General features: G+C 47.2%; 1 protein-coding gene across 2 annotated transcripts in view; it reads right to left on the bottom strand.

Annotated features, from left to right (window-relative positions):
- Positions 1-18,021, bottom strand: part of LOC126548101 (uncharacterized) — a 213,227-nt gene extending 195,206 nt beyond the window's left edge. Inside the window, exon 1 of one of the 2 annotated variants that reach the window (XM_055063550.1) lies at positions 17,829-18,021. In XM_055063550.1, coding sequence (XP_054919525.1) covers positions 17,829-17,877 — 49 coding nt within the window. In that variant the 5' untranslated portion in view covers positions 17,878-18,021. The remainder of the gene's footprint in view (positions 1-17,828) is intronic. The other variant, XM_050196212.3, reaches the window with a different exon arrangement.
- Between the last annotated feature and the right edge of the window lie 211 nt (positions 18,022-18,232).

Genomic DNA, 18,232 nt, shown 5'->3' with positions numbered 1-18,232 from the left:
GCGGAATTGCACAGCCACGAGCGCGAAAAAAAAAAATATTGAAGCGTTAGCAATACTTGTTTACATTGGTAAGTCTAATACTTGTAACTACTGCGTGTAAATATCTGTTTTTAGCAAACGCCAGTTGCTTACTTTTATTTATAGCTTTATCTGAAGTTTTGTATGGTTCTACGACATCACTGTTCTACTTAAGGCAGCTCCTGTCTTACCGAAATGCTATACTCGCATCGCGCCGCCCGCACACTGCGAGGACCAGGGCTGCATTGCTCTTGCGCGTGAAATCCGTCGCATAGCCATATATTTCCTGACGGCCACTCAAAAGATAATCTTGTGATACTAAGCACCGCATTTCTGCCCAAGCGACAGAGAATAAGTATTCCGAGCTCAGCACCGAACCTTCTGGTCTTTGCGATTTGCGATTCCGACTGTTCTTTCCTGTTCTTTCCCATGCGTGCGTGCGAGTGCGTGTGCGTGTGCGTGTGCGTGAGCGTGTGCGTGAGCGTGAGCGTGTGCGTGTGCGTGAGCGTGAGCGTGTGCGTGAGCGTGAGCGTGAGCGTGAGCGTGTGTGTGTGTGTGTGTGTGTGTGTGCGTGCGTGTGTGTGTGTGCGTGTGCGTGTGTGTGTGCGTGTGTGTGTGTGCGTGTGCGTGTGTGCGCGTGTGTGTGTGTGTGTGCGTGTGTGTGTGTGCGTGTGCGTGTGTGTGTGTGCGTGTGCGCGTGTGCGTGTGCGTGTGCGTGTGCGCGTGTGCGTGTGTGTTTGCGTGTGCGTGTGCGCGTGTTCGTGTGTGTGTGCGTGTGCGCGTGTTCGTGTGTGTGTGCGTGTGCGTGTGCGCGTGCGCGTGCGCGTGTGCGTGTGTGTGTGCGTGTGCGTGCGCGTGCGCGTGTGCGTGTGTGCGTGTGCGTGTGAAATTTCTTTAGCAGTCTAATTTCCGCGGTGCCGCTTGAGTAAGCCAGAAAGTTTGCAGGTGGATTTGCTATACGAAACTTATTCACGCTGGATACTTTTTCCAGTTTTCGAGCTTCACTGTCTTGAGGAAGAAATAGGTTGACTTCTTCGCGTGTGTTATTGCGCTGGAATTGAGTCAACAATCTTAATGCAGCGAGTTTTGTTTCAATGGAACAATAAAAGACATACTGAACAAGAACAAGAACAAGGGGATGCATTCACAAAGCTTTTCTTTCGTATGAACTATTTGTCACTCATGATTACGTTGGGCTGAGTTTTAAACGAGCAAAAAATAAATGTAAGGGAACACGGACGCCGACAAACGAAGCGACGTTGCACGTCGTCTGCCCGCGCCCTTGCCCATTTCTTTGTAGTTTTTGCAGTCTAGCTCAGCGCAACGTAATCATGAACGTGCCACCAACTAGCTCCTTTCATTGCTCTACTTAATGTTTGCCACTGGCCGGCCGCCCTCGCTAGTGAAGTGTACGACACCACGATTGGCTAACCCATGCTCTTACGAACAGTTTTAGCGTGGGAGCAGGAGGAGGAGGAAATAAAGAGAGAAAGCAGGGTTGTTAACCAGACCTGCTACTGGTTAAGAATCTTTTTGTGAATATGGGCCAAGATCTAAATTGTTCTTGTGTTGAACCAGAGTACAAGTAGTTCTAAAGTGAAGTAACAAAGTGCCCAAAGTGAAGCGCAGATGTCTCTCGGCTGCGTCTGCAGGTTCTTAAAGCTAAATGCCGTTTCATTAGCACGATTCCGGCTGCTGTGCCACCATCTTCGCCATTTATGGCGGGACGGTCATTGCCTCGCTTACATAAAACTGAAATAGGGAAATTAGCAGTCTTATGACGTCGGTGTCTCAGTATAGATATTATAAAAATGTTCTCGATAGATCCACACGCTGCTTTTGCACAGATTCTGCATCCATTTGAAGTACATTCGCGATGAAAAGTTTGGGGACCAAAGGTTCCGTGACTTTAATTTTTTTTATTTTTCGCAGTCTGGGTATTCCGGCTGAAATCAAGAGCGCACACGTACATGGGCGTGTTTATCGAATACAATGTGTTCAACCAATTCCAGGACACGGTGTTGGTGCCGTGGTCCCCAAACTTTTGATCACGACTGTACGTTTTACTGTTTTAATGGCACTGGTGAAATTTGAAGTGTACTTGCCGTCTCTCTCATTCCTTGAGAGCGAGTATTTTTATTTGTAATATAACTACATCATTAGTGACTCTAAGTCCGCTATCAGAAATTTCGCAAAAGGCCGCATCCCCGCAATCACAAACTCCCTCCTATTTAAAAACTCCTACCCACCCCCCGTCCAGCTCAAATGGGTACCGACGCAATCCTCCCCTCCAGATAACGACGCATCCCACCATACCGCTTGAGGATCCATCAGCCGAGCCCCGCATCAACCGACACTATAGGATCTGTGAGGGACCGTACGGTATCCTATCGGGAAATAATGCAACACTACCGCCTAGACCGAGCTTCTTGCCCACCAGCGTATAAATCCCTATCCGAGTAGCTTGGAGGCCACTCCAAATCAATACTATTCCGAACCGCATAGCATTTTCTCACTAAAATCCTGAACTAAACTCCGACGATTGTGCTCATTGTCAGCAGAAAGCTGATCCGTTTCGTATATTATGGGCTTGCCCTAAGGACACCCTCTTGGGGATCCCAATAACTAATCGTGAGCAGGGGGATGCCGCGTTCTCAGCTCCGATTCAGACCTCCAGTTCCGCGTCATTCAGAAGGCTGAGGCGGCCTCCAGTGCCCATGCCCAAGAGCTCCTAGACGCCTAGCTTGTACAACCGCAACCTTTGACTTCTTTTTGAATAAAGTTTCCCCTCACTCACTCACTCACTCACTCACTCACTCACAATATCTCGTATATATTCAGCATGCGGCGCATGAAGCTACGGTCTTAATTCTTCTTTCATTAGCCAAGAAAGACACCAAATCCGATATAATGGCTTTGTCTAAAAAGATAATGCTTCTAATCACGCTACAGTTTACTACTCAGACTAAATCAGGGGCTCTCAAGTTGGCGATAAGACGATAGCTTCGGGATGAGGCGCGACTGAAGTCCTGTGGCTGCACTTGAAACTTCCCTTTCCGCAATTACGTACTTTTCTGGTGCAAATTTGAGTGAATCGCCTGTTTAGACATAATTTTCTCAGGGCAATCCCTTGTTTTTATCCTTCAATCACAATGGAGGGGTTTTTTTTCGCACTTCTAGAAATATGTTCGATATGGCCTGAATTAATCACCCGGTGCGGACCGATTACAGTTGCAGTTAAGTGTATCCGATGGCTACGTTCAAAATGCGAAAATGAAAGGCTGTGCAATTTTCATCCGTGACTACATAACCTCACTCGGGTGGTCACTGGTTGTAAAAGCATGCATTTGAGATATTTTCTGCCTCGCAGCTTTTTCTTACTCACATTGTGCTGTTTCCGCTAATTTGGGCCTCTCGATCGATTCGCGATTCCCTCTTTCAAGTAGTTTTCTGTTTGGATTGCGGTTTCTGTTTGGAAGCGTAACAGCTTTAGTCTGGTGGTCTGGTGCAAGTCGCTGTGAAAGGGCACGGCGTTGGTCTGGTTGGTTCATCTTGGAAGGCGTGGAAACAGCGCAAAGAACAAGGGTGGAAATAAGAAAGACACGGCAGTCACTGTGTGGTGTATTTCTTGTCTCTGTCCTTGTTTTTTGCTATTACCACGCCTTCCATCTAAGTCGTTCGTTAGTTAACCGCAATGGGGCGGATTTATTGCTTCATTAACTGCCATGGTTAACAAAAGCATTACGATTAAACTTATATACACAATCTTATGTAGGTCTATAGGGTAACCTTGACTGAAACAGAAATGCATATACGTTTTTGATTGGAATTGCTGGTAGCACCGAGTGCAATGCCTGCGGTGTCGAGGAAACTATAGAACATCTGCTGTGCTACTGGCCATCTTTTGAAAATGAAAGACATGACCTCTGCACAGCTCTCAATCAGCTAGATAGAAAACCGTTCACCTTGAACAAGATCTTGGGACCATGGCCTCGCATATCGCAGCTACAAAAAGCCACAAAAGCGCTGCTGCGATATCCGAAAGCTATCGGATTGAGTCACCGTCTGTGATCCGGGCTGAGTGACCGAACGATATACCCAGTGGACTTTCTCTTCTTCTTTTAATCTTTCCGTCCACTTTTCCCTTTCCCCAGTGTAGGGTAGCCAACCGGGCTCAGTCCTAGTTAGGCTCCCTACCTTTCATTTATCATTTACTCTCACTCTCTAAATAAAGAGAACGTTGTAAAATGAGCCTGCAAGGAGAGACATCATAACGTACCACTTTAAACAGGGACATATCAACTTTTTTTTTTTTACTTTCTGTATGAATCTGCACGAAATTCTCCAACATTCTTCTTTACTTAAGCATTAATTCAGCTCACCGTCTCCAAGCAATAAGTGGGCTACCAGAGGCGTCATGTGCAGTGTTTGGGTAGACGAGCGTTTCAGCATTCTGCCCAATCAGAGCGCGGCCTCCGCGGCTGAAAATCTAACCCACTCAATGGCACATGGCTATACTAAGCCAAAACAAGCGGGTCTCGGACATTCTTCGATGGTGTACTAATACGCTGCTACTTAGGGGATTAGCTTTGGTAAAGGAAACACTAAGCGGGAATATTAGGTTAACCTGTATTAGCAGCTTACGCTTGTGGAGTAGCGAAGCAGCCAAAGTCTTGGCGTGACAGGAAGGTTTGGTGAGCCAGAAAAAACGCAGAAACAAAAGACGGGTAGTGACGACTGACACCCTGACTCCTGGAGCAACTCGCCGTGATGTGGATTTCGAGAGCGTCGAGACGCTGCAGGCTTAGTTAACGAAGGACTTAGCACAAAATCGGGAAGTCATCTTACACGCAAAACGGTCCCGATACGATAAACACTTCGAAATTTGTGATGTCACGCTGACGTACCGGCAGTGAGGTTTCTGAGCAAAATCTAATAAATAAGTGTGGTCTCTATTTTCTCTAGTAATAATCAACCTTTCTTCTTTTTATTTTTCCCCATATAAATCTAGCTATGACTTTTAAAGAATACTTTACCAGCCTAAATTATTCCGCTATGGAAAGATGGAAACAGTACCGCTGAACTGTGGTAGAAAATGAAAGTCTTCACACTGGGAGCATTAGAGAACTTCGCACAAAATGCACTAGCGGAGTCAAGCATGTAACCAATATAAAATAGCGCGAGTGTTCGTGGTACATTATACTGCTCTCTCTCTCGGAATGTCCCCAGAGTGCTCCTTTTCAGAGTTTCGCAATAAAAGCAAGAAATGCCTCCGAGTAAAGGAAGACGTAATACTTGATTCATTAGTTATAATCAAGTATTCTGTTCTGCTCAGTGTTGTCGGACTGGAAATAATTATTCTTCATTGTTTTTAATTGTTACTCCTTGATGTATTCTACTGGACTTTTTAACATCTGTTCCTTTTTTTTTCGTACGATGAACCTGATCCAGCTCAAAAACAAGAAGCATTTGATGTTAATTATCTCCTCATATGGAACTTTAATGCATTATTGGATTATGTGTACTCGTGTTTATCCTTCCGTGTGTGCATATACATTTTTGTTAGTGTGTCTTTACTGAAGACAGTCTTTTTCAAAGCAAGAAGCCAGCGAAAGAGATGTGTGCTAAAGTAGTGGATGTGCGTATCGGTCGGCGCGGCGTAAAAAAAAAAAGACCTTGATGTTGCAATTAACGCGTGCCGAGTCCCTCGACAGTTGCTTTCTTTCTTTTCGTTGTTATTATCTCCACAACCATTCTCGCTGATTCTTTGTGAGAAACAGAAGCCCTTGACGGTAAACAAGGCGCGCTTCTAAAGCGTCATTCTGAGAAATCAGAAAGCGTGAATACACAAGAGAGAGAGAGAGAAAACGAAAATCTGTTTTGTGCAACGTTGTAAAAACACTCGCTCAGTGCACATCACTACGGTATACGGTTTCGAATGTACCACAGAAAAATATGAACGTAGGAAACGCTTGCACAAATCACTACTGGCCATAGGGATCCAGTTGCGGCAAGGCCTTGGACAATTTCTGTTACCCCTGGAATATGAGGAAAGCCGCGCAACTGATGCCAACTTCTCCGGCCTCTTTCCTGCGCCTGAAAGAAGTGCTTTTTGGCCAACCTGTACAGACGTAACGGTGCTTTCATGTATGTTTAATGACGCCAGACGAGCCAAGTTACGAGAAGTGCGCTTACAGAGATGTTTCTTTTTTCTTCTTGCTTTTTCTCTCTCAGTTGCAGACGCTTCCGTACGTTATGGAGGAGAATTATGGTGTTTCCCCGCAACAGCCCCCTCCCCATCCCCCTTCGTATATTTTTTAACCCAGTCTCAGGGCAGTGTCCGCATTTGTGCCAGAGAAAAGGAGTTCTCCGATATCGAGGAAAAGACACTGAAGTAAGGCTTCACGTTTCTGTTTTCGACGCTTATGTCTTGGTTGAGAAACATCCTAGAGCAGATTTTGTTTCCATAGAAGTTTTTTATTGTGTATCATGAGACAACAATGTTGCTTTAGCTCAGAGTAGCCTTGGCCTAGCGACTCACAGTTCTGTCGCTTTACCACATACACTCTCTCGCGATGGGTGCTTGTTTCATTTTCATGGAGTAAGGAATTCGCTCTGGGAGGGAATAATGTCACTTACTTTGCAAGAAATATTACAAAAGTTGAGAGTCATTGCGGTTGCCGTCAGATTTAGCAGCAAAGCGAATGACCCTTAATTTAGAAACCGGAAGAGTGGACCTATGATACATAAGCGCTAGAGGACCCGTACACAGTAGGTTGTCACACAAAGTCACTGTATGACAGTTAGCCCGTATATTTCATCGATGTTGTAATAAAGAAGGAGAAAAAAGCTACAGAAACATCAGAGAGGGTATAACTTCGATTAAGACATCGATGCACGTGAGCCCTATGCTGGCGGGACACTGTTGAGAACCGCAGAGGCTCAGGCGCGTTGCCAGCCTGTGTCGACATCTTAACCATCGGTAGTTTTTTTTTCTTTTTTTTTTTTTTTTTTTCTGGCAGACGACCACGTCAGCAGGTAGTAAAGTGAGTACAGAAATCATATAAGCCTGCTTGGCTCAACTCTTGTTATGGCGTAACGCTTCGTTTCACGCGAACTGAATCGTGCTCTTGGTCCAAAGGCCACAGAGTAGTGTTTTCGCCAAGTTCAATTTAAGAACGGTCGTTTGAGTTTAGTTCACATGTCGGCAAAGATGATTTTCCACAAAACGAACTAAATTGTCAAAAAGGTAAAAAAATAAAACATAAAATGTTTACGCTTTAGGACACGGCTTTCTTCATTTAGTCCAGCGTTTATGTTGAAGTGTAATTGATTTCAAGAGGTGAACATTAGATTGGCATTCTTCGAGCTTTCAATATCTCCATTCCGTCACCCTGCAGTTTCGGCGTTGTGTAAGGAGCATTCAGAGTGCCGCTGCAGAGACGCGAAGGGGAAATTCGCCCGGCGACCGCTCTGACAGTGAATGCAGGCTACGTTCGTGTGAATGGGCTCCATGACAACGCCACCAGTGCGTGTGCACCCACGAGCACGCCATTTTCAGATCAGACGTCGCTCACTTTGCTGATTGCTTCCCTGTCGCGCTAGCATTCCTTCTTTTCCCCACCTAGCGATAATCTTCCACAACTGGAGGTCTTTTCAGAAACTGACGCACGCTATCTGTTTCTCCGATTGATCGGCAGTTTGATTGTAAGCCTTCATTAACGAATGTCGTGCTTTAGTCTACGTCGAGTGGGTCGATGTGTCTTTGTAGCAATTGCTGCCTTTTAACGCAGAACATGCAGTACTAGTGAGAGAGTCGCCAATGCTCAGACATATCTATCGTTGTCATATCTATCGCCGAGATACAGGAAAAGGTTAACCGCGTTAATTCTCCCACCGTCGCCTCACTAGTGGACAAGATATTGTTACGGTAATATTCAACTAAACGAGCGTCAACAGTCGAATTTGAGGGCAGGTCGTAATAGCAGCGTCACCGCCAATAGCTGCAGCCGTAAGTTTCCCGAAGGAAAACGCCGGGAGTAGGACGGGGACAGGGGAACGGCGTGAGGAAGGTGAACGAGGAGGTCGGCGACGTAGTGAAGGCGAGCGGCTGTGCTTTGCGGCGGTCGCAGTGTTCTCGGCAGATGTTTCTGGTTCAACTTGGGTTTGTACCTCGTGCTGGCTTCGAGGTGGATAGCGGAAGCTGGAGAAGCTTGTTTGAGGAGGCGCGGGCCGAGGACTTCGGAAATACCATGAAATGTGTCCGACACGTCCACATCGGAAGCAAAGTGGCTTGTCGTCAGGCGTCCTCCACCCATTCGGATCGCGATAATTGGGAGTAGGACAATGGCGTTGGAGGCGGTTGAAGGTGGCCGAAGGGGAAATGGCAGAACTATTCACCAAACAGATGGTTTGAATGTCCACGTTTGCCAGTTCTTGACGAACAACGGATTGTATAAGCGATATGGTCGGTCGGGGATCACTGGGCTCCCTTCGCATGAAATGTGTGGGCGATGAGGCTTCGATTTCACGTCAATCGATTCGGGTGATAGTCGCCGACGTTGAAGGCTGTGTCACTATACAAACGTACTCATACGTTGATGCCGCTGCCGTGTTCGGAAGGCGGGTGAAGTTGTGGGCAATGCATCGGTTTTTAGCATCTTCGAAGCGTCGGCATGCAGCAATGCTCTCGTGAATTGTCGAAGAGTCTTTCAACACAATCATTTTAAACGCATCATCCTCGATTCATTTCAGTACGTGCGCGACCTTATCGGCTTTTGTCATCTTGGAGTCAACTTTTCGGCAAAAGGGCAGCACATCCTGAATGTACATCAGGTGCGACTCGGTAGACGTCTGCACACGCCAGGCAAGTTCTGTTTTGGCGGCAAGCTGGCAGCCTGCAAGTTGGCCACGCAACTCGCGTTTTGTCTTACATACGCTCCAGCTTGTGAGCTACTCTTCGTTGCTATCGATCCAGGCCTTCCCACTTCTCTTTAGATAAAATATTTCGTTCGCCACAATCAAGGTCGGGTCCCACCTGTAATGAGAGCGTACGCGCTCATAGAGTCGAATCCAGTCGTCGACGTCGTCGCCATCAGCGCCGGAAAAGGTCCCAGGATTACGGGGTGGAGCCAGGATGATGGCTGGCATGGCATATCGTGCAAGAGCATGATTATAGTAGCTAAACTGTTGAATATTCGCTTCAGATGTCCGTTTTTGACACTTCCGTGACCACTATAGTAACAGCTGGCATCGTGCTGCCAGTTACCAAGTACGTACGTATCACGCTTGCATAGCGTGAATGACTCACTAGACGCTAATTTTCTACGACGGCCCTCCAATATCTTGGACAGAGGTGCATCGGTACGAGGTCGAGAGCTATAACCGCCGTAGCACACGGCAAAATATTAATTTATGTACTTAAGCACGTACGTAAAAGAGGGTCTAAGCGTATAACATGAAGGACGAATTCTTCGTATAAGTGAAGATTACATACAAGATCAGTGGCTTTATAGGTATAATTAAATAAGAAAGCTCTCATTTGGCTGGCGAAAACAATAAATTTCAGGTACCGCCTAACGTGACGCAATGGTCAAGGTCGAAGTCACGAGAAACAACATTTGGTCGAAAACAACCTAGAGATATAGGAAAGAAAAAGCCCCCGATAGAGCGCTGCTCAATCCCCAATTAAGTCATTTCAGACTAACAAAAGAGAAACCACTTAAACATACGCTACTAGCAATACAAAAGCTAGAGTAGAGAAAAAGTAAATCAAGAAATTACAACAACACAATGACATGCTATTCATAATTGCAGTGAGTGAAAGGAGTGAAAGTCATACTCAACTACTTTAGAGAAGCCACTTAAGCACCTGTTACTAGCTGGTAACAGACGGAGTTAGGCTACTGCAGTCTACTATTTTAACGGGATACCGATAAGGGCCCCGTATTGTAGAAGATCCGGCGCCGGCGTACCGCGTCCCGCGTCCAGCGTCGACCATCCTGTGAGCCATAAATCGTTCCGAACCACGCATACCCACTCACGCAGGCCCTCCGCGTAGCGTAGATACGTCATTGGACTAGTTGAATTTATCAAAGTACAATGCGTTAGAAAAATCTTAAAGTACGACTTACACACAACCTACGCACATGATAGCGTCGGATTGTAATTTGAATTTACGAGAAAACAAAATTATGTTGCACGGAAACTCAAACCCCTTTTCCAGCGTTTCTAAGATTCATAGAGTGGCGCGCCCGGTTCCTTGCAACACCGTCGCGATGGCGCCCGCCTCCACGGATCCGTGTCCCACGCAAGGGGCTGCGTTTCGACCAGAGAGCTCGCCTTCGTGCATAGCGTTCGCCACCAGCGTTTCCCGCTAAACATTACGGCTACATAAGCTGCAGTTGCCGGGAAGCGCGAGAAGCAGTCCGAGATATTTTAATGCTATCGCGTTCCACTCTTACAGGCGAAGCTTAATCGTCCTCCAAATATTTTCACAAAAATAAAACAAAATAAAGATAATTTGGCAACCTTTTGCGGAAGGAGTAGGAGGTAAGGGTATGAGCGTGTTCTTGTCTTGTGATCCTTAAAATAAATGTAGTAATACGATGAGATCCTTCTGTTCTTTCATCCGTGACCTTCAAGTGCATTAAGTTTGCCCGACTCTTTAGAGTAAGCATACCAGTCATTTAAACGAACCAGCGAGTTGGTTCGTGTAGCGCCGCATGCAGAGCTAATGCAATTTTACCAAAACGCACATAATGCACAACTAGCACATTGAAAGAAACTGCGTCGGTTCTAACTCGTGTACGCGTCATGAGCGCCATTGTAGTCACCTCCTCGGTCAACACAGCACGGCGGTCTCTCGGAAGTGACATGTAGCGAATATTGCAAGATAGCAACATGCATTGGTATGCATCTAGTTATTTATTTAGTATCTGATTGGTATTAACATCCCCAGCAACACTTGCGCTATGAGACACGTTGAAGAGGAAGGTCCCTGTTTCATTTCGACCACCTAGGTTTCGTTAACGTCCACCTGTATATAAGTACATTAGCGATTTTGCATGCAGCGTTCATTAGAGCCGCCCTAATCTGGAATAAAACGCTTGACCTTGTGCTTGGCAACAAAGCCCCATTAGTCACTGCCTCAACGATGACTGGTGCTTTCAGAAGAGCACTCCAGTCTGCATGTAGAAGCACAGTCTCATTGTAACTTTTGAGCTCTTCAAGAAATAAAGCTTTTCGGCTTGCGATGCATCTTGCGCAAAAAAAGGCAGCTCATGGACACGGTTAATGAAAGTCCCCATTTATTTTTGAAATGAGCAGTTGGCCTCTTGAGTTTACCTTTAAAAAAATCGAAGCCGCATAGCGTAGCGTATATGTATATTGAAGCTGTGTGTACCCGCCGCGGTTGCTTAGTGGCTAGGCTGTTGGGCTGCTAAGCACGAGTTCGCGGGATTGAATCCAGGCCACGACAGCCGCATTTCGATGGAGGTGAAATGCCAGAACACCCGTGTACTTAGATTTAGGTGGACGTTGAAGAACTCCAGGTGGTCCAAATTAATCAGGCGTCCCCCACTACGGCGTGCCCCAGAATCGGATCGAGGTTTTGGCACGAAATTTTTTTTCAAGCTGTGTGCACCGTGATACTTGCTTTCACGCTAGCGATTGACGCAAAAGTAGACGCACGCGCACGCATTCCCTGGCGCACAGCTTTCGGGCGACTGAGAACTGTTCCAGTGACGCTGACGTCGTTTCCTCACCTATGCCGATGAAAATATAAGGACTCCGTTTTTGTTTCTTCCATTGGAGGAAACCAATGGCTAAAGGGGTGTCGCAGACTGCACAAAAGAAACATATACGGGGTAATAGAAGCGAATAACGAATACATAAAGCTTTTTTAATTGACTAATAGGCATACTTAAACGATTAGAGGTTCAACTAACCTGATGACGAGAAAAAAATGTAAGTATTAAAACACTTAGATCAGCCAGCACGAGAGATCAACCTCCAAGGCATTCTTGTTAAAAGCTTCGTACTATCGGCCTGTGCTTAGCGTATTTATATTCACGCTGCTTCTGTGCTGGTTCACTCGTTAGCATAACTGTGCTAGATGTGTGATCTGCGATCGTTTCCATGCTTTTCTTTTTTCAGTCCCTCTATTAGGAAGAGTAGCCGGCACGCCCTAATGGCGCCAACATCTATGTGTGTATGAGGTGTACGAGGGCGAATCAGAAAGTCTTTGCCCCTATTTTTTATTAAGCAAAATAGGGTACATACAGGTAATTACAAATATAACGTACTAACTATTCTACGTACCTTACACCATTCCTCCACATAGTCTTCACACCGGTTCAGACATTTGTCCCCTCGCAGCACTAAATTTGAGATGTCCCTGTCGTCAATCAGCGACGCACGCGGTCTTCCCGAATGCTCATTGTCCCGCAAGTCATCACGGCATTTTACGAACTCACAACACCACCACCTCACACTCTCAAAGCGAGACCCCTTTCCCCATACGTGGACTGCATTTCCCTGTGGATTTCAAGGGGCGTTCGTCCCTTTTTCTATAGAAAGCGAATCACACTTCGTTGCTCGTACGCCGTGGACGTGTGAAGCACAACCGCCATCTTGAACAACTAACAGCAGCGCCGTGCCGCACAGCTAGCGGCAGACAAGGCCGGGCCGCTCCAAGAAAGGTCCGCCTCTGGGAATGGATTTGTTGACTTCGCATTTACAGCCGTAATTTGGCTTAAATAAACAAAACGGGGGTGGGGGGGCAAAGACTTTCTGATACGCCCTCGTATATAATATACCAGGTGTCGCGGTTAACCAAGGTCAAGGTTTTAAAAACACATCCGTCCATCATATGAAGAAGCGACTAAAAGTATATTGTGGGCCACACTAGTGAAGCAAGATGCGCCATCTTTCTTGCATTTTGTCTAATTGCATGCTTAGTTGTGGCTTCTCAAGCCCAGAATTAAAAAAAAAAAAGAAACGTTCCCAACGGGAAAGTTGTGGAGCGTCCCAGGATGGTTTTTACTCGGCATTTTTCACTTTTCACCTATTACGCAGTAATAATGCCGCGAGACAGAAGTCTGCAGCATTAGGCCGGCACCGATGAAGAAGAGGTAGAATTTGCTCCTCGACATCTTGGCTGCTGTTAGTCTTGTGCTGCTCTCCTTATACTTGTAGATATTTGTAAATATACGTTTTTGGCAACATTTCGTTCCTTGTGATAAAGGGAGCCTACCAACTATGAAGAAAAAAAGGACACCTTGCCCACAGTCATCGCTATGCCATTGAACATGCGTCCAATGAACGAATTCCGTGTTTTACCTAGTGCACAGCCACCGATATAGTGCAGTGACGCAGTCGTTGGCTTTGAAACTCACGCCACCGATTGGTCTTTGCTACGCGCACTAAAGCAACATGCGCAGTGGTTGATGATAGCAATAAACAGACTGAAGAACTCGGAATTGTCATTGCTCTTTCACTTCCTCAGAGGTTTAGTGTCTGGATTAGTGTCTGGAGAGGTTTAGGGTGTGGATTCGAAACCACCTGCCGCCGGTTGTCAACCGGTAAAAAAAGGAGCACAAGCGACCCCTGATCAGACAATCTACTTTCGTTCCTGGGTGAACCGTTTCGGGAAGCAGCCTGTGCCATGCTAAAACCGGTCGAAACCCTGTGGGCACCAAGAAACCTCGATGAGGGTCTGCACTCTGGTAGCATTCTGGGTACCTTAGGTAGCACACGAGGGTTTATTGGCACGTTGCCTACTCCTAAGAGCGCGTACTGAGTGGCGCCTGCGTTTTACTGGTACTCCACATCGGCCGCCATAGCCATGAATGGCGCTGGCTAACACTCTCAGGCGTAGGTTGCAAATGCGTCTGCGGTAATACCCACTAAAGTGGACGGAGCTGTCACCATAACTCAATCGCTATAGAGCATCGCACACGTCATGCGGAGGTCAGTGGTTCGGCTCCCTTCAGCGACAAAGCTGTGCATTCTTCGACTTTCACTTGCATTTTCCTTTATTAAGAATATGTCATTGATTCTAAATTTATCCCTCATTTTTATTTGTTTGTACAGAACACAATACTACAGTAAATTATCACTATGTTTCCTTCCATGGCCTCCTAAACTGTTGAATCTCTCTCTCTCTCTCTCTCTCTCTCTCTATATATATATATATATATATATATACACGTGTGTGGGTGTGTATGTGGGTGTGTGTGTGTGTGTGTGCATTCAGAAATGCGTGCGTGCGTGCATGCATTAGTTACGCTGCCCTCTGCCGCGAGCGCCAGAACTCTCTTGCTGCGAAGCACCTGAATTATTCCGCGGCAGCAGAGCAGGTATCATCACTAAGCATTAACGGGCGGTCCGTGGTATGACGAGGACTGACAATTGAGCAAATATAAACTCAATAATGTAAAGTCTGTCCACGTGCACGACATAAAAAATGTCCAGCTCACAATTGTCATAGCTATGTGCGAAACAGTTACGCTGCTAATTGCACTGCGTGAAGGTGCTGCTTCCAAAAGAAAGAAGAACGCGCACTGGACGTGCGTAGGTAAGCGAGGTAGTGCAGGAGCAAATTTAGACACCGGCCAGGGTTAGCAAGACTGCACTCACATTTAGGGCGTCTACCATCTCGACGTATACCATTGTTTTGGTTTACGGGCCCGTGAAGTCCTAACTACACGACGTCCAGACTTGTACTTAAAAGTTCCTAGTCATTTGCGCAATCAACCAGTAGATGGTGTGGTGAGTCTTCTGAGCTGTGCGTGGCGCTCCAATCCTGGTGAGCACGACCGTTTTGGCCAAGTTCAGCAGTATCAGAGGAATGCAATATGTGCTCGTCCAATTCATCTTGCGTCATGCGCGCCGTTGACTGCGGGATATTAAGAAAGTTCATGGGGAGGGGGGGGGGGGGGGGGGGGGCATGCTTAGTGTGCCCTGTATGCGCGGTGCATAAGCACCCCGCTTCGGCTTCAGTTGAGTTACTGAAGGTTGCTCGGACACGATATACATGAAATCCGAAGCTCGAAAGGCGGGAGACAGATGCACGCAGCTGTTGTTGCGTGGTCGTGTTAGGTTTCCGGCTTTCGAGAGTTTCTAAATGTGGCAAACTGCCTGCCAAGGAGTGCGTGTTGCTAGCAGAGGACAAATGTTGTGCGCTCGTTGTCTGGCAGACGCGACGCAAGTACCGCTCGACTGCGCACTCGGAATAACGCGAGACGACTGGGCCACCCTGGTTGCTTTCTGCTAATGCGGCTAGCTACCAACTGCGCCTTGCAGCAGCTCTCGTGCTCTGCTGCGCACGTTGATCCAACGTGCGTCAGCTTCCGCGGCGCCGCAGCTGCCGTCCGGTCATCAACGCTCGATGCACAAGTGTTCCAGGCGGGGCTAGACCAAGGCGTTCTTGCTCGCGCGCGTAAATTCATTCTACGTGCGGCGAACAACAGGGCTCAAGTCGTGCGGGTTCTGTTGCGCGCTGAGTGCATTAGCATATTCAATTAGAGCTGCTGTGCGCTGCAGGCTGGCCAGGACATTAGTCGAGTGCCGCCTCGGACGGAGCGCCGCTGATTTCGTGCCTCCTGTCACGGGCATTTCCATCTAACCGGCTCCCTCCCGAGGCGCGTTCTCTCCAAGCGGGCAGAGGACCATTTTGTGGGTGTGTTGTTTTCATGTGTACGCTATCCATCTAAAGCTCAGCAGGATTCGACGCAACTGCCGCCAGATGCAGTTTATATACCGACAACACTCGTACACGCTGTTGCTCCCTATGCTGAAGACAGAATATCTGAGCCGTGAAAGCGAACGATTTGGTGTTTATATCCTCTTTTTTTGCTATCGCGGAAACAACGGATAAATAAGAGCTCATTAAGGTTGAATAATCTTCAAAACAAGAGAACATTTGTGCCTAAAGAAAGTATGGTGTGCTCCAAAGTAGTTACGCCACCGTTTGTGCTGCATTATACTATATGGCCGGTAAATTTAGCACCTCATTCCGAGCTGAACGATATATTTTGGCCAACTTTAAACTTGGAAGTGAACACCAAGAAAAATTTCCAACGCTATGAATGTTTCGTTATACGCAGTACAAGTGGTGTCGTTAGAAATAAGCGGTAAATATAGCTAAATTATGTAATTGCTATAGCTGTCCACTGCTTCAAATTTTATAAAAAGGTTTTATGATTACTGTTACGTTTTGCTCTCTTGTGGTGTAAATTTCGTTCAGATGATAGCGATTGCGCGACTTGACATTGCAGCCATGGAATAAAGGGTAAATATTTGCACGAAGGGCGACTTTGTGAGGAATATCCAGTTACGTCTCTGAATGGTCATTTCTGTAAAAATCGAACGAGCATGGTACAGTGTTGTCAATACACACGAAAAATATGTGAAAAAACAAAAAGGGGGGGGGGGGTGAACCCGCTTGTTATGGCTTTGTCTTGTATTAACTAGGTTTGTATTGGTTATATTTCCGCATATTAACTTATTTTTGCTTCGATTTGTCTGTTCTGGTAAACTTTGCAACAAATTTAGCATGCACCCATTTAAATGAGTTACAACAGTTTGTCGATTGTAGCCATTTTTGTTGCAGGTGGATGAATTGTGCCACGCACCACTGCTCAAAATTGGATACCGCCTAAGCACATCTTCCACAAATGCTTTATCGTCGGACATGGCCTTCTTTCAGGTTTCCGTAAAACACTCTGCATCTTTGCAAAACTCTACAGCCTGTAACAAACTTTCGCCAGACAAACTATGCGTTTTAAAACTTTACAATCGCACTTGTCAAAAAACGTGACAAAAACTCAAAATAATGAACCCAACCGCAAAAAGCCTTGAGAAATACTCGTAATCCCAAATATGTGTTCATGGTGCTGGCACACACAACAATGACAACACAGGCACCACTATGGTTACTGGATACGTGGATATTACATCTAATGAACCAAGTAAGCTCTTGGTCGCGATGCGTGCATGACATAGTTGACCATGAGCCGAATGCTAAACTCACCTACTTCATAGCTTTTAAAGTTTGCCATCAGCGTTATGTGAATATGTTTACCAGGATAATGAATTAGTTTATTTATTGTTGCTTTCCGACATAATCTGTTTCTTACCAACGAGCCCCCTAAATAATAAAAAAAAAAAAATCAAACGAGAATATAACGCAAACCTTTGGCTCTAGACTGTATGTTTCGCCACATCAAGAGTAATTAAGCTGAAAAGCCCGCTTTACAGGACAAAAAAAAAAAAAGATTATTTATCGTCGTGTTTTGAACAGTCCTATGATAGAGCACGAGATCACGCGTGCAGCAGAGCAACATCTTTTGTGCTGCATCAGGTACACTTGTCACTCAATCTAGCTAACTGTGTTAATTATATTTTGTAATTCAAAGTGCCCCGAGTTCAGCGTCGGCCTCGCGCAGCCTGCTCGCGCATTCTGTCACACTCGTGTCACCTCATTCGCGCTTCAGCGGCACCGTGCCAATTAACTCGCCCGACAAGGACGTGTCATCGGACGTCCCGTGGTTGGCGCGTCACAGGCTGACGTGTGTCGCGGCGACGTGCAGCGCGCTCCTCACGTGCCGCGGCCGCGCAGCCTGCAGCCCGGCCGAGCGGTTGCCGAGGGCAGGCTGCGCCGGCCCTGCACGCGGCCTCGACGGAGGCTCACTTGTGGCGCGCGCGCGCGGCATCGCGACGTGGGTCGCCGGCAGCACTTCGCTGGCCGCTTCGTGACACGCCTGCCAGCTGCCGTGACCGGCTTGCCCGTGGACACGTCTACTCACGGCTTTCGGTGCGCTGCGTCTGTGCTCTCCTGTCGTATTTGGGCGGCATGCCTTTCGAGCCTGGCCGTCAGCTTGGTCCGACCACCATCCTCCCCCTGCGCGACCCGAGCTCTCCCCGCGCATGCGCACTGCGCGACTCTTAGGCGCTTCACGGAGCAGCACTGTTGCCGCTACCAGCGCTTCTCCGCGTCCGCGCGCCGCCCCAACCGAAGCGCCGCCGGCGCGTGGCTGCCGCCCGAAGGGGAGAAAGCCTCGCCTCGCCTGCCAGAAAGCGGGAGAGAGGGAAGAAAAAAAAACTGGGTTCGTTTCGAAGGCGCCACCAGCTCCCTCCGCTTCGGGACGCGAAACACACCCTGGGGTGCTTTCGGGCGGCGGGGCAACAGTTGCGCTGCACGGGCGTGCGC

This window comes from Dermacentor andersoni, chromosome 1 (genome assembly GCF_023375885.2).
Source record: "Dermacentor andersoni chromosome 1, qqDerAnde1_hic_scaffold, whole genome shotgun sequence".
Taxonomy (NCBI): domain Eukaryota; kingdom Metazoa; phylum Arthropoda; class Arachnida; order Ixodida; family Ixodidae; genus Dermacentor; species Dermacentor andersoni.
This window is presented reverse-complemented; position numbering and strand designations above follow the sequence as displayed.